Genomic DNA, 17,743 nt, shown 5'->3' on the forward strand with positions numbered 1-17,743 from the left:
TCATTCATTCACATGTCATTTCGGGACATTCAACCATTCACTCTCTCATTCACATCATATAGAGACAAACAAAACATTTATTCACTTATTCTGTGCAATTTTTCATCATAGCTACATGTACAATATTTTTTCATACTCTTGTGCACTCCTTATCTTGCACTTGTTACTTAAGACCTTTATAGTTTTCACTTGTTGCTTAAGGCACTTTATGTTTATTTGTATTTCTTATTCTCCCTTTTTCCCTTCCCCTTTTTTTACTGTTTATACAATTTTCTACAATTATTTATTATTATTTAATAATAATTCTTAATATTATCAATTATTAATTATTGTAAAAATTTAATAATTATTTAACAATTTAATTATTATTGTTAGATTTTTCTTGTAACTCTGGCACAACAATTTCCTGCGGGATAAATAAACTTGTTCTTATTTTTATTATTTGTTCATTCACAGGTCATAGAGAGACATACCAGCATTCACATCATGTAGACAAAATAATTCACTCTCTCGTTCACACGTTAAAATACAAATGCAAAATCATTCACTCATTTATTCAAACATCATAGAGAAACGTATCAACACTCAGTCATTAACACATCAAATGGAGAAACAACCATTCGTTCACTCATTCATTAACATGTCATAGAGACGTCAACCATTCACTCGCTCATTATTTGGGGACCTATGACCTTTCACCCTTTCATTCTCAAGTCAGATTAAGACCTGCTCATTCACATGTTACAACAATAAATTCACACATCATATCGAGATAAAGAAACTATTAACAAACCAACATAAGGGTGGACAAACGTTCACTCATTCATTCAAATGTAGTTTTTAGCAATAAACAATGACCAGACGGGATTTTTAGGGCACGAATCAACGACTGAATCCAAACAACTTAATCCCCAGGGATGTTATTGTACATTTTTAAGCGTTGATGTCAAATCAGTGTTGCGAGTAAATATCAACAATCCAGTGTGCGAGTAGTTTTTATCAAACTTATTTCAAATATTCAATCAGTTTTCACCTCACGGTATTTTTTTTTTTAAATCCTGAAATTAAAAAAAGCTGATTTTTCTTGGAAATATCAAAAAAAAAATTCTCAATTTTTTTTCAAAAATTTTTTTTCAAATTGTTCACCTCTTCTGCTTCATGTCTTACCGGCCACAGAGGAGCAGGACGAGCCCACGCCCTGAAGGGATCGGGCCACGAACAGCAGGGCGTAACTGGACGAGAAGGCGAACACTTGATAGAAAGGAACAGGGGCGTCAGGCGCGCTGCAGAATTTCACTTTTTGCGGCGAGACGGAAGTCGGACTTACTGATTGTGGACATGAACATGATGCAGAAGCCGATGAAGATGGGAAGCTGGTATCCGATCCTGGAGGGAAAGGGAGACGTTATTTTAATTGTCACACAATCGCCTCAAGGTTGTGTTGCTTGATACCGATTTTCATGGAAACACTGAAATCCGGCGCTACTGAGGAAGCAATTAGACGTCTTTTATTTTTATATATTTGACAGAAGAATCATTTTTTGACTCATGGCTACATATTTTTTTAAATGAAATATCAAGGAATGGATGCAAAGGGAAACCGAAGCAGTTATTTGATTTTTTTTAACTCACCTTTACCAATTATCATTTATAAAGTAAAAATACAGAGAATAAATAATATAATATAGCTGCATGCTTACCAATTCCAAAAGTAGTTATCAATTTTGTAGTTAAGAGTGAATTTCACATTTTATCTTTTATTAATTTTTTCAATTTAGTTTAATTTGATTTAATTTAATATTTGTATTCATTATAAAACTATTCACCCACTCATTCACAAGTCTGGGCAATGTAGGGTCTCCAACTTACCCTCTTGCATGTTAATTTAATTTAATTTAATTTAATGTAATGTAATTTTACTTAATTTCATTTTATTTTATTTCATTTCATTTTATTTTATCTTATTTTATTTTATTTTCTTTCATTTCATTTTCTTTTCTTTTCTTTTCTTTTCTTTTCTTTTCTTTTCTTTTCTTTTCTTTTCTTTTCTTTTATTTTATTTTATTTTGTTTTATTTTGTTTTATTTTATTTTATTTTATTTTATTTTATTTTATTTTATTTCATTTTCTTTTCTTTTCTTTTCTTTTCTTTTCTTTTCTTTTCTTTTATTTTATTTTATTTTATTTTATTTTGTTTTATTTTATTTTATTTTATTTTATTTTATTTTATTTTATGAGATGGAGAGTGTGCTGTATGTGGGAAGAGAAGGGGAGAACAGAATTTTAATTTTATCATCCAGCATCTGGCTTAGCAACACATCAATTCCCGCCCCCAAAATTGACGTAAAGGTGAATCAGGGCCGATAACAAACTGTTGCGATAAATTTGACCATTTCTCTCACCAGAGGCCTTGCGGATAATTTGCCAAAATGCAGATTTTCATCTCCTGACACACACACACACACACACACACACACACGCTACACATTTGACATGAACGGAGATGCTAAGATAACACAACTACACACCCGAGATCAACATTTCTTTAAAAAGACCTGTCCGACTAGTATTTGTCCACAAAGCATCTTTATGACACATTCTTTCCGGTTTGCGATTGTCAGCCTGACATTGATAACCACAGCGGTGACAACATCTTCCCTCATTAAAGAGCTAAAAGCTACCCGAGCTTTTGTATCCTGTTGGAAAGGCGACATGCTTGATTTGCCTTCCGTTGTCCTCTGTCACGAGGGAAGGTGACTCAGGATCAGCGATGACACTGCCTCAATTACACCACGTCTGACGCCCGGCTGACACGCTAAATACTGCCTTCCAGGTGTGTGTGGATAATTCGCACTCCTCTGCAACCGGCATTTGCATCTCGCTGGCTCCAGGCTTATAAGTTGGTTATTACCCGAGCTGCAGGATTGTGACGGTCTGGGTTGTATTGCACCGTCCGTGCAGCTCCTGGCTGACGATGACTTTTTTTTTTTTTTGCGGCATGTTTCTTTTGCTTTGGAATTGCTTTCTTTATCGTATTATTTTCTTCATCTCGTTTTTTTTCCTTGTTTTTTTTCAACATTTTTATAAATGCAAGAGTTTGATACCTTTTCACGTTTGTCACCTTTTCAATATATATATATATATATATTTTTTAATCCTTGTTGTTTTCATTCTGTTCTTACCCTGCTTATCCAATTTTTCTCTTGTTTTTTAATCAATTTTTTATCCTTGCTGTTGTTGTCACTTTTTTGTCTTATACTTTTGTCTTATGTTTAAATATTATTTTATATTTATATTCATATTTATATCTTTTCTTGTTTATGTCTATATTCATATTTGTCTCTTTATATTTATGTATCTTCTATTTTCTGTTTATATACAGATTTATGTCTCCTCTATTTTACATTTATATTTATGTCTCTTCTATTTTATGTCTATATTCATATTTGTCTCTTCTATTCTAATATTTATGTATCCTCTATTTTATGTTTATATTCAGATTTATGTCTCCTCTATTTTATATTTATATTTATGTCTCTTCTGTTTCATATTTATATTCATATTTATGTCTCCCCTATTCAATATTTATATTTATGCCTCTTATATTTCATATATTTAGTCATATTAATGTATCCTATATTTTATATCTACATTTACTACTCTTCTATTTTATACTTATATTCATATATACGTCTCTTCTATTTTACGTTTATATTCATGTTTTTGTCTTCTATTTTATGTCTATATTCATATTCGTTAAATAATTCATATTATTTCTATCTTATATTTGTGTATCTTCTATTCATATTTATATTCACATTTATATCTTATTTGATCTTATTTTACGTGACACAGCAATCAAGCTGACAATGAAAGATAAATGATTCCTCCGCCATTATTATTTCATTCATGAAAATTAAAGCTATCATTGTTTCATGCTTTAGCTTTAGCTTTTAGCATGTAACTATTAGCGCTTCTGTTTTTATTGATCACACTTTCTATCTCAGAAGGCCGCCTTTTGCACTTCAGAGTTTATTTGATATATTTTTTATGTGTATTTTTAGCGTGTCTTGTTCTTTTATGTCTTGCTGCAGCTGCCAAACAATTTCCCGAGCATCATCTCATCTCATAAAAAAGCAAATATGATTAGCTTCGGGTGAAAACATCAAAAAGTAACAACAATGACAATGAGTGTCTCCATTGGAAAAAGCTCATGGACATTTGATTTTATTTTGATGCTTATTTGAGCTCCTGTCTGTGTCGTTTCTGATTTTTAAGCATTTTTTTTCTGACTGATTTCTTAGTGATTTTATCAGTTTTTAAATGCCGATGACAATTTTCAGTGATTGGGCGACGTTGTTTTGACGTCATCTGTGGCGATAGCGCTCTGTCCTGATTGGGCGCCGAGACTGAACCCGAAATACGAGTTCCTTTCTTTCTTCGAGAGAGAAAATAATCCTTGCCGTCTCCATTTTCTCGTCCAAATCGTTTCTTTGATTTCGAATCAATTTTCAACATTGTTTATGTTAAAATTGGCGTCATTTGAATGAAGTCGATGTTCGGTTTTAGCTCCAACTTCTTCTTGTCGTCCAAGCGGCTCCCCGTTAACAGCAGCCCAGGAATGATTCAGCCCGTGGTTGAGATAGTCCAAGATACTGGGGCCGAAAGGGGCTCAAAGTTCATCCTAAACTTCACGTCTAAGAGACCAAGGCATTGGGTTCAGGATCGAGAATCAGAATAACAATACTTGTTGATCCCCAAGGGGGAAATTGCAGCTCCTGCTTACAGAATAAAGTGGAGAGGGATCAAAATAAAATAAACAAAATGTTAAAGGTTAAAGTTAAAGGTATATAAATCTAACTGTAACATGTATACATGTGTATTTACAAGCACATGTATATGAGTACATGTAGTATGTTATGAGTATAAATACTGCAGTGACCCAGCTGTGATCGTCCTTCTCGGAGCATACAAGGTTGGATCTGAACACTTTTCAGGGATGGGACCAGGAGAACCCATGCAAACAACAGCTCTTTGGAAAGCTGGATTTTTCTGATACCAACCGTATCGACTGTTCTTTGCTAACTCTAAATTCTCGGACATTGAGTTCATAAAGATTTGGTTCTTGGTTGTTGGTTTCTAACGTCCACCCGGACAGCCTCACCGTTGGCTATCACACCCCTCAACGATTGGCAACCAATCGTCACTGGTCTCCTCTTCATGCGCCAAACGGTCCTTGCTCAATCCCAAAGACCATCTACCTTCTCCAGCTCATTCTGTTGATGTTTTGACCTGTTTGAAACCCTTCTGAGATGCCTTCTTTAAACATGAGTATGCTCTAGTACAGGGGTGGACAATTATTTTGGATCGCGGGCCAAATTTCTTATTTAATTTTTAAGCACGGGCCAGCTAGTTATCATGTAAATTGAAGAAAATGAAAATTGCAATTAAATTTTTAAAATTTTATGTATTTAATAATATTATATATTACATTTTTTTTTTATATTTCAATTTTATTTCAACTTTAAAATCATGAATGATCATATAAATGTACCGACATCATTTTGTATGTAACCATCCATATAAAATTAAACAAAAGGGAAAAAAATAAGGAGTTTCTAAATTCAACATGGATTGAAAATACTTGTCAAAATATTCAAAGAAAATAGATAAAAAAGCAAAACGCCCAGATCTGTTCTAGGATCATTCTCCGTGCGATTACTTTGTGTCAGTTAGTGAGAAGCAGCCCTTTTCCTGCAACGTTGCCCGGGCAACGACCTTTCACCCATTCTTGCTTCGCGTGCAATCGGACATTGTGCAGCTTTTGGATAATAAGGTGGGAAAACGGAGACATCCGAACGACAGATTTGATTATTTGTCAGGTAGAGACGGAGCCGACGCCACGTAGAACATCAGCGACTCCTTGCAGTTTCACTTTGCTTCGGCGTCAAGACGACTCCCGCTGGAAATTACCCGGCACATCAAAACACATCACCGAGGCCAGAAAGTGAATTACTGAGCCCGGCGGATGTCGACGGGATGCGGGTTTCGTAGAAACAGGCGCTGCGCTGCACGGATTTCTCCGGCGATCAATCCAACCCCATGCAGGACGGTAATTTCAATATCCTCATTAAACCTCCTTCCAAAATTGGACGTCAATTTGGGGTCGTGCAATGATGGTTGTTGCGCAGGTTGTATGGAAATCCACCTTTGCACGTTTGTTGTGCACATCGATATACCCCGTCTCAGGCTTTCTGTTAATTGTACTGTAAAAGTGCTCCAAAAATAAAGATCATTTATTTGTACAAAAACTTATTCTGGCATGATGTTTTAAACAAATGTAGGCTCTATTTTTTTTTTTTTTGCACCTTTATAACATTGTCTTCACCATTTTCCTACATTTTCAAATATGTACAGATAAGAAAACAATTTAATCGGAGGTTACACTATACAATATTGATGTTTGTTGACACATATAATAATAATAATAATAGTTTCATAAATTCTATTTATTTTTGGAGGACTTTTATTTTATTTTATTTATTCAGTCGACCTATTTCTAACCAGGCACCGTTTTCTTTTCTTCTTCTTATTCCAATACAGATAAATAAATATGATCATCCTCAGATTATGATATTTGTATTCATGATCTGGATTCAGCTATCGTACGTTCCGGTATCGATCGCGTCGGTGAATTTCCGCGGCCGCCTCGCATTGGAAGGATAATTGCCTTTCGGGTTTATCCGTCGGTATGATTCTGCAGCATTTGTGAACTTCCTCAGTCGTGCATGAAAACAAAACACGTATTATCAGGAATTCTGCTCCGTTTGGTTCTGTTGGATTAGATCCGCTGAGGGCCGACGCCACGTGACAGGACGCGTCGCTATAATATATCGTCCGTTTCCAGTCTTCGATTTCCTGCCCCGCAGCTTGAACGCGGAGTCCGTAACCACTTTCTGCGCTCACTTTTTTGTCGGAAGCGGCCGACGATAAGACTTAAAATGTTATTCTTTGTTGAAGTGCGTCTGACTCCGAAAGAACGGGGGTTCTCGAAACCAGACTTTGGCCGTGGGCAAGCAGGAAGCGACTCATGCCTGAAAGGAACCATGTCGTTCTGTCATTTCTCATTCTGTTCTGATGCTAATCAGCTTTTCCTAAATGTTTCCTGCTTTCTCCTTTTTTTTTTTTTCTCTTTTGGAATCAGATCATGCTCCACCGCCATTGTTTTTAGTCACTTCCACTGCATTTCTCAGAAGTAATACTTCTAAAAAAAGACCAATGCTGGTTTTCCACAAATTGGATTTCTTTTGCGACCAAACATTGAGTCCTTAATCAGGCCAGATATGTAACAAACATCATTTCATTTACAGTTATTCCTGATGTTATGCGATCGGGATAAATTCTTGCCGGCGTTGGACAACCATATTTTACTTGATCCTACGATATGCAAAGATTAAAACGATGAGGTGACACTCCGTCGTTTTTCATAATAACTAATTATTGATATTATTAAAAGCCTTCTTTAGGTTGTATCAATACTGCCACACTATACTTACATTAGAAATATAGTACATTAAATACTGTACATTTGATTATGATATGCTCATCTGAATTATGCTGAGGGTAAATGAAAATGTTTGTTTCAGGTTACATTTTTTTACCTTCCAGAATGAGCAAACAATGAAATCAATTTAGTGAAACACGAAATTGATTTCATTGTTTTTTGTTCTTTTATTATCATCCAAACCACACGTGTCAAACTCAAGGCCCGCGGGCCAAATGTGGCCCGCCGCATTATTTTGAGTGGCCCGCCAGAACGTCTTAAAAGGTCTGATTGTCTTAAAAGAAATAAGTCAAACGCATGCTTTGACCAGAAACTACATTTCCAACAACTCTTGCCGATCATGCTACCTAACAAGTGACGGCAACCCGCCATTAGATCGCTGTGAATCCACATCAATGTGGAATGGAGAAATACAAATTATCCCTAAATGTCCAGGAAGAGAAAAGTTGCTTTTTCAAGAAAGAAGGGAAAACATGTTTGTGCTTCAAGGAGAAAAAGCGGTATGTCTTTTGCGTAACGAGGCAGCGTCGCTTGTCAAAGAGTAGAATCTTAGTTGGCGTTTTGACACCAAACTGCAGCTAAGTATGCTAATGTTAGCCTTCCAGAAAAACAATAGCCAAACAACGATAGCAGCAGAATGTGTTCACCAAAAACACCGCACTCGTAAAAAGTAGCTTTGCACCGGAACAACTAGCAAACATCATCTTTTTACATCTATGCAAATGCATGTGTAACATTTTAGATTTAGAGTCATAAATTCAGAGTTATTTAACATTAAGGAGTACAGTCAACTCTCGTTTTTTGTGGGGGTTACGTTCTAAAAATAACCCACATTAGGCGAAATCCGCAAAGTCGTCAGCTTGTCATGAATGTAAACGCTGTCAGCAAAGGTTTCATAAAGTTTTTTAGCGGATAACGTTGGTATCCAGCATAATGTTCTTTTTCCTGCAGTCATGAATCCACAAAACTCAAGCAGACTCCGTCCTTGCAATGGTCTTGTTGCGGACAATCACAACCCCTTTTTGCATCTTTGTTAAAACTCATCGCCGCTTTCGTCCTTATGTTATCTTCCTCCTTCTTTATGGAACCAACCAAAGATTCATTTATTCCGTACCGGCGCCTTACAGACGCAGAGCTTCTACCTTCATTCGGCACGTCCAGAAGTTTCACTTTTTCCGCGACAGTTAACGACGTTGACGTTTCGTCGACATTGTGAGTTTTGTAAACGGAGAAAATTTGCAAACGTGAATTTGCCGAGCTGTACAGAGATGAAGCGTGGAGATTGTTGACACCGGTTTACCGTCCTTTAGCCAATTAGCATGCAGTACACAACAAACTGGACTGTAAAAAAAAGCAAAACAGTGAAGCCGCAAAGGGTCAACTGCGTTATAGCGAGGGTTTACTGTAGTTATATTCAGTTGAGGTTACATTTAGTTGCTGTTTTACTGTTTGAGAGCAACCATGATGCTTCAGGTGAAAATGAGTTTGACACCCCTGATCTAGACTTTAATTAAATGACCAGCAGAAAAGGTGTCAAGTCATACATATGGCAACTTGTGTTTTAGCGTGTACCCGGTTGGGGAGTTCGGGAGGGGAATTAACATCCGAAATCCCTTCAGCGCGTCTTCGTCCGACCCGCCGTAAGCGCGAACGACCGAAAACCTCGACGCCAAAACACGGCGATCGACGCACCTGTTGGTGAGCGGCCCGATGAAGGGGTTGGTCATCAGTTGCACGGTAGCCTTGGAGGCGAAGAGCATTCCCACTTTGACGTTCTCGTTGAGAAGCCTGCTGTTGGACTTCGGGCAGTCGGAGTCGTTCCGCGGAGGCTGCGGGGCGACCGAGGTCGGAGCGACGCCGGCGGCCGACCTCGCCGTGGCGTTGGAACCCGACATCCTCACCGAGTTGTCGTACAGAGACACGATGCTGCTGAAGGCTCCCGCGGGACCTTGCTGGGATCGGGAGTTGTTCAGCGCCGCGTCCGATGACTCATCCAGGTTGTACAGGTAGTTGGGGATGATGGGAACTGCCGAGCAGAAAGAGGCGTGAGGAGATGAAATATGACATGACCACTGACTGATGCTCGCCGGCACAACGCTAATCTTGAGGAGGCCGTGTCGACGCTGAACCTCGAGCGGGATGAGTCACCCTGAACCACACACAACCGCACACACACACAAACACACACACACCATAGAATAGTTTCTTGAGTTTTGGACCGAAAGCTCTACCGGAGAGTTTGACTTTCGGACATTTCGGAACGACGTCAACGTCGATGTGATCGGAAGGTGCAGAAACATCGGTTAAGTGCGGAAAATAGCTCGGTTGTTCAAACCCTGAGGTTTTTCGTACGTTTGCTTCTACGTCTGCACGTCTTCTTTATCAGCATCTCGCTTCCTATTCACTGAAACAATTGTTGCATACAAAATGACTACAATTTAAAAAAAAAAAAAAAAAAATCAGCAAAATGGTTAAAAAAAAAATCACTGCCATTTTACTTGTTTGATGTTTTGTTTTTTTTTTAATTGGCGCCTCAGTGAAAATACAGCAAAGTAAACTTATAATACTGTCATCTCATTGGGTCGGTTTGATCACATGACAGACTGCGGCAGTGGAGCTTCATTCATATTAATAACAAAGGGAATGCATTGACAACCTTTTTGTCTGATTTATTGCAAAAATAGACAGAACCGTGATGTCTTTCACAAATTTGTCTGTGAGAAAATTTGTCACGTCCGTATTTTTGATTTTTACAAATAAGAAAATGAGCTCTACAACATGAAATGATTGAAACGTCAATTAAAATGTCCTTTTTTTTATCTTAGTTGTTGTCACTCCACTTGCATCCTGTTTATTTTTGTTATAGTTATTGTCACTCTATTAATATTCTTATCCTTGTTGTCATGCTGGTTCTCTATTCTCACCCTTTTCAATTTTTTTTATTTATTTATTTTATTTCATCATTTTATCTTTTAAATTTATTAATTTATATGTCTTTTGCTATCTTTTAATTGTCTCTTTTATCTATATTCATACTCAAATTTATCGATATTGTCAACGTTGCTGTGACAAAGGAATTTCTCCTAAGGGGATCAATAATGTTTATCTTATCTTATCTTATCTTATCTTATCTTATCTTATCTTATCTTATCTTATCTTATCTTATCTTATCTTATCTCAGAGGAATCGAGAAAATGTTTTTGTTTTTCACAATCCAGCAATGTCATGAAATTAACAATGTAAGAATCAAATGCAAATTAGCAGTAAAGTGCACTGTTATATTAACAGTAAAACTAAAATAAAACTATAAGGTATATTATGATTTATTATGATCAGAAAAAGACACTGAGAGGGAGAAATGTGTAATTGGCTGACGTTTCTTCTGTACCATCTATATGTTTGTGATGAGCGTTAGCAGTTTCATATAATAAGAAAATGGATCCATGATCTGATATTATGTCCAATATAAATGTAAATTCTGCAGAAACTCATTGATTCGCAAGTGACGCCCTTTTTTTTTTTTTGTTTGTTTTTTTTCAATAAATGATGAATTGATGAATGATGAGCCTTCAGCACCGCAGGAAGCACAACCGGTATAAATAATGAACAAATGAATGCATTATAAATATATAACTGTATAAATCAATTGAAAAAATATAGGTATTTTGTTGAGCTGAGTAACAATGTTGCTTTGAAATTTAAACAAACATTTTTTCACGTGCAGCGATTACAGTAACAGGAATGCATGGACACGCTGCTGATATTTACCAATATATAATAGATATATTTACCAATATATAATCAAATAATCAATTTTTTTTATTATTTATTTATTTATTTATTTATTTTACTGTTTACACGATTTCCTACTATTATTTGTTATTGTTATATTTACTTGAAACTCTGGCACAACAATTTCCTTCGGGATAAATGAAGTTGTTCTTATTCTTATTCTTAAGCCCTTTGGTTGTTGTTATTTTGAAATTAAGGGTCGCAAATCACTGACGAGGTCCGGCCACCGAAAGCCGAGCGACGCGAGCGACGGCTTTGCGACGACGATGCGACGAACTTTCTGCCGGGAAAAGTCTGATCGATCGGAAACAGAAAATGGCGGCCTCATCCAGGGAAAGGGTCGGGGGATTCACATGGAACGTCGCCTCCCGTGTCTCCGTATGATCAATTTTGGCGGATCAATGCGTTTGCAAAGGGGTTTTGCATCGTGAAGTGATTATGTGTTGACCAGACCGGAAAAAACACAATGTAGTTTCGGTACATTTGTGACTTTAGGCATTTTAATAGTGTCACAGTTTGAACGATCCTCCGAAAATCTGGATCTAAGGAATTATTAATGGGAGACTTGAACTGTATATTAAAACTATAAAGTTTGTAAAATCGGTCGCAAACGGGTACACGCTGAAATTTAACTCAAATTTAGCCGAGGATGAATGATCACATTTTGCATTTGCTCACAAAAATGAGGATTCCCTGGTCAAAACTCAACAAACGGATGACGAACGATAAATCGAATGTCGCCGGATAAAGATGCGACTGACACGACGATTATAGAAAGAAAAAGTTACTTTCTGCCACTTTGAGCAGACTTTAAATATCTGCCTTCCACATGTAAAAGCGCAGCAGCCTTTGCGAAGAGACGTGCGTTGCCACCTGTTGCAAAGCTTGGATAAAAACAGGTGAGGCGACCTACCCACGACGGTCAGCAGCATGTTGTCCAGCAGCAGAGCCACGAAAACAATGAAAAGAATCAGTTTCCTGGACTGCCTCTCCTCTCGGAGCCATTTGATCAAATTAAACTGCCGGAGCTCGTCCAGCCTCCCCATGGCGAGTTAGTCCAGAGACGCAGGACCAGAAGAACCGAGCGGGTCCTGGAGAGCCGGGGGAGGGACTGCTGATGTCGCCGCAGCCGGGAATAACTAACATATAAGAGATGTGGGAGAGAGAGAGGGAGGAGAGAGAGGGAGGAGGAGGAGGAGGAGGAAATGAGGAGATGAAGGAAAAGAGAGGCTGGAGAGAGAAAGAGGTTACCTGAGACATGCAGGGTCACCAGCAGCGGGAGAACATCTGCTGTTTCCACCTCCTATTCACCTCATTCAGCCTTTACGTGCACGCAGATGCTTTGTGCACGACAATGAAACGCACGTGCACGCGCACACGCACACGCAAACCAAACCGATGCTTTAGTTGTTCATTAGCTTTTGGTGTTGACTCCGTGGCGCAAGAAGACGGGGGGAGACGCTTAAAATCATGGAACCTTTGGCTTCTCAATATTTTTTGAATTCATAAAAAAAATTATAAAAATGTTATTAATTATTTCTTTATTTTTAATTTTGATATTTATATTCACATTTATTTTTTTTTATTTTTTTTTATTTTTTACTGTTACGCTGCTGTGACAAAGGAATTTCCCCAAGGGGATTGATAGAGTTTATCTTATCTTATCTTATCTTATCTTATCTTATCTTAGCTTAGCTTAGCTTAGCTTAGCTTAGCTTAACTTAACTTAACTTCGCTTAGCTTAGCTTATCTGTTTTTCATTTTATTTTTATAATTTCATATTCTATTCTTTATTTTTATGCAGAGTTCTTGTTGGATTCTGCAGCAGGAGCTGTTTTTTCCAACAAAAAGCAATTTGGTGAAAAGGATTCTGATTCTGATTCTGATTCTGATTCTGATTCTGATTCATATTTCTGTCTTCGTCTGAGCGCTGAGATGTTGTTCTAACCTGAACGGGTGCAGCTAGTGAGGAGTCATGTTCCATTTTGCCTTCGGGGAAATTCAGTTATTAATGACACAGGTTTATCCGCTGCAAAAGACACTTTTAATTTCAATTTAAAAAAACTTTTCTGTTCAGTCTTGTGTTCGGTTGATTCAGAGTGACTGGCAGGCATCGGACCACGAGTTTATTTGAAGCACGGAATATTTAACACCTGTTTTTCTTATTTTCCCCCAAGAAGTGAAGGAAAATGAATCCTCCAAAGTTAAAATTCATCCAAAGCTTTGCTTTTCTGAGCAGAAAAACTATGAATGCTTTCGATACATGAAGTGTCTTCCTGCAAGATGCTGAATCCCAGAGTGCTCGTGATGTGTGTGTGTGTGTGTGTGTGTGTGTGTGTTGCTGCTTTGCGGTGAATGTGATTGTGATTGAAGCATGTTTGGACCAGATGGGTGGATTAATGAAAGCACAACAAATGAACTTAGCAAATAATGTTTTTTTTTTTCTTTGTTAGACTTAGATTGCTTTGATAAGCGTAAAAAGCGTAAAACTAAATACCCTTTTCAATTATTAACCAAAGCTATCTCAAGGACCTCAATATAAACATAATTTTGTCAGCGGGCCACATTTCTTATTTAATTTTTATGCACGGGTATCATGTTAATTGAACAAAATTAAAATTGCAGTTTAAATATTTACATTTTTTGGCACTTTATTTCACCTTTCAAATCATTAATTATACCGTAAAATGCACCGGCGTTACAAAATAATGTCGGTACAATTTACAAAATTAAACAAAAGGAAAAAAAAAAGAAGTTTCTCACATCTATTTTGATTGAAAGTACTTGGAAAATATTTTGGCGGGCCCCTGACCTTTGACCTCTATGGAGGCATCTGCATTTATTCAGTTTTCCACACTGACCTGTTTATAATTCTCCTATAACTCATCAACCAAATGTCACGTTATTTTTTTTATTTTTCCAGAAAAGCACCATGTAAAATTGCAACAAATAATTTCCAATAAATAAGCTATTTCCCCTCTGGGGGATCAATAAAGTTCAGCTCCATGTTGAGTCCAGGAGACGCTGCATGTTCCTCAGGTTCCGCAAGGTTTTACTGCAGCGCCATCTTGTGGCCATTCAATGTTACTGCATCATTGGCCCAATTTCTTTAGTTTGTTGTCAAAATTTATCTTTTTTAAATAAAAATTAAAATTGCACCGTTGCCCTAATCAAAAATAAATAAATAAGTAAATAAATTGCACCATTTTCCCAATTTTTTGAATTTGTGGTCAAATCTTAATTTTTTGTATTTTTTGAATTAACAAAAAATAGGCACCATTGGCGATATTAAAAGATAATTGAATAAAATAAGTTGCACCTTTGGCCCAATTTGTTGAGTTTGTTGTTAAAACTTGTTTTATTTAATTTTTATACTTTTCAAAAAAGAAATCTAAAGCTTGCACTGTTGGATTAAAATAAAATAAAATAAATTAAAAAAATGTCACCTTTGGGCCAATTTGTTGAGTTTGATGTTAAAAGTTATTTTATTTTATTCCAATTTTAATTTTTTAGAAAAACAATTTGAAAAAAATGCACAGCTCGCCCAATTTGTTGAGTTTGTTTTCAAAGCTTTGTTTCTACAAGTGGATTGCACGCACACACACACACACACACACACACACACACACACACACACACACAGATGACATATGCCTATATGTGTTTTTCATATATATATTTCAAAATTACCACCAAGTGTTTGCATACTTTAGTTAATCATTCAAGCCAATTAAACAAATAAGAGAATTATTCCACTACTTTCCCGATGGCTTCAGTTTTATTTATGCCATTTATACCATTAATATATTGTAATATATTGTATTAATTAATACATTAATTAATAGGCTATTTTTATTAAAGATGCACAAAAATCTGATTTTATTTTTTTTGTTTTGTTTTTTTGTGTTGTTGATCTGTGAGCTCGTGCACTTTTTTTTTTCATTTCATTTTAATGTTTATTTAAAACCTGCACTCTGACCAATAACCGCCTCACACACAGACACACGCACACACACACACACACACACACACACACACACACAGTCATCAGCTCCATCATCAGCAAAGCACATGGCAATCAGGGTGATGCTTTGGGCCAGTTGTCCTCACAGTTTCGTCACGTCTATTTATGTAACGACAAAGTAAAAAATGCACATGTTTGCCTCCTTATTCTCCTTGGCCTTGTGATCTTGAATGGATAATTATGCATCTGGTGAGGAATAAATGATTTCGCCCCGGGTAAAAAGCCACTGACTAGGATCCTATGATTAATTTTCCTTGTACGTCCATGCGTTCGACCTTGTTTGACCTCGTAGGGAGAGATTTGGGTCAAACCGGAGCCTCGGGCGAGACACTTTTAACACTGCAGATTTACTGGCCTGAAGGCCTCGGGGAGAAACGGAGCAGTGTCTCCCTGAGTCGGTCCCAAGCCTGGTTCCAGCAGAGGGTTTCCTCAGGAAGGGCATCCGGCGCAAAATTTTTGCCAAAACCAAACGTGAGAATCAACCAAAATATCCAGATCATACCGGATCGGTCTAGGTCCCGGTTAACAACGACCGCCATTGGTTCCGATGACCTACAGGGGACCATTGGAAATTGGGCTACTGTAGGTCAGAGAAGGAGAAGAGGAAGGCGTGTTCGGAAGCAGAGAGAGAAGGCCAGAGGGATCTGCATTGTGTTTTTGTAGACCTAGAAAAAGCATATGACAGGGGGCCAAGAGAGGAGCTCTGGTATTGTATGAGGAAGTCTGGAGTGGCAGAGAAGTATGTTAGACTGGTGCAGGACATGTATGCTCGCTGTGAGACACTGGTACGGTGTGCTGTAGGGGTAACAGAGAAGTTCAAGGTGGAGGTGGGACTCCATCAGGGATCAGCTCTGAGCCCCTTCTTGTTCGCAATGGTGATGGACAGGCTGACAGATGAGGTTAGACAGGAATCCCCATGGACCATGATGTTTGCAGATGACATTGTGAACGGTCGTGAGATCAGTAAACAGGTAGAGGAAAATCTAGAGAGGTGGAGGTATGCTCTGGAAAGGAGAGGAATGAACATTAGTTGCACCAAGATAGAATATATGTGTGTGAATGAGAGGAACCCGGGTGGAACGGTGAGGCTACAGGGAGTGGAGATCAAGAAGCTGGAGGATTTCAGGTACTTAGGGTCAACAGTCCAGAGAATAGGGTTAGATGGAGAAAGTTGATTCGCTGTGGCAACTCCTGAAGGGAAAAGCCTAAAGGAGAAGATGTGTGTAATATATTATAAAATGATAAAAAATACACATACTTTAAATACATACAAATTTATACAAAAAAATAATACACACACTATTTTTCGTGTATGATTTGTATATTATATTCGTATGTATATTTATCATTTTCATTTGCGACTTATTTTTTTGATTTTCTTGTTTTTATTTTCATTACATTTTTAATAGTTTGCCAAGCACTCTTGTACCATAAATGAATATGTATGAATGTGCCGGAGAGAGAAATGTTGTTGTGGTCCTGTCGAAGGGCGGAGAAAAAAAAAAGTGGACGTCGGAAAAGGTGGAAAAATCGAAAGAAATTAGTCGTATATTCCACACAAGTCGCTGAAATCACGATGGAGACGGTGTTTCTTGAGGCTAGAGGAAAAAACATCTCCGTTTAGTGATTTAATTGTATTTTCTATGACATAAATTGTCATTTTCTATCCTTTGCCCCAACGCTGGGGTGAAATATTGAAGGTGCAGTGAGGGATGCTAGATATTCTCATCCATGCTGTTTTTTGTTTTTATCGATTTTTATTCTTGTTTATCTTATCTTCAAGAAGACATTCCTTGTTCCTCCACCTTGAACTTCCCTGTTACCCCTAAAGCACATCACTGTCTCACAGCGAGCATACATGTCCTGCACCAGTCGAACATACTTCTCTGACACGCCAGATTTCCCCATACAATACCAGATGTCATAAAATTCTTATCTTATTTTTATTCTAAGGCAAGCTGAGAAGAAATTACAATCTAATTTTTTTCCCGATTTTTCTAGTGAAAGCCAAAAAGTTGAATTAGCATCAAGCACAGCAGGGGAAGCCGAAAACCAAATGGCATTAACTAATTGCTTTCTGGTCCAACTCCTCTGAATGATCCGGCCTTTAAAACCAGAACCAGAACATCCTGTATTTAGAGAAGATTGTTTGAATTATTTTTTCTTGCTTCTTAATGAAAACAGTAGTTTGATTTTTTTTTTTTTTTTGTCTTGATGATGTTGCGTCATAACCCACTTCATTTTTTTTTTTTTCAATATTTTGTAAAGCACTTTTGCAAAAATTTTAGGGGTCTCAAAAGGATTGGTTCAGTCATTTTAATTAATAATAATAATTTCATTTTAATGATAATTAAAAGTTCAGT

General features: G+C 37.2%; 1 protein-coding gene across 1 annotated transcript in view; it reads right to left on the reverse strand.

Annotated features, from left to right (window-relative positions):
• Positions 1 to 12,452, reverse strand: part of slc18a2 (solute carrier family 18 member 2) — a 29,612-nt gene extending 17,160 nt beyond the window's left edge. Inside the window, exons 1-4 of the mRNA XM_086164102.1 lie at positions 12,270 to 12,452; positions 9,257 to 9,590; positions 1,328 to 1,386; positions 1,168 to 1,251 (exon numbers count right to left, since the gene is read on the reverse strand). Of these exons, the coding sequence (XP_086020228.1) occupies positions 1,168 to 1,251; positions 1,328 to 1,386; positions 9,257 to 9,590; positions 12,270 to 12,402 (610 nt within the window). The 5' untranslated portion in view covers positions 12,403 to 12,452. The remainder of the gene's footprint in view (positions 1 to 1,167; positions 1,252 to 1,327; positions 1,387 to 9,256; positions 9,591 to 12,269) is intronic.
• Between the last annotated feature and the right edge of the window lie 5,291 nt (positions 12,453 to 17,743).

This window comes from Fistularia commersonii, chromosome 2 (genome assembly GCF_037954325.1).
Source record: "Fistularia commersonii isolate RoL2024-O1a breed Wild chromosome 2, RoL_Fcom_v1.0, whole genome shotgun sequence".
NCBI lineage: Eukaryota > Metazoa > Chordata > Actinopteri > Syngnathiformes > Fistulariidae > Fistularia > Fistularia commersonii.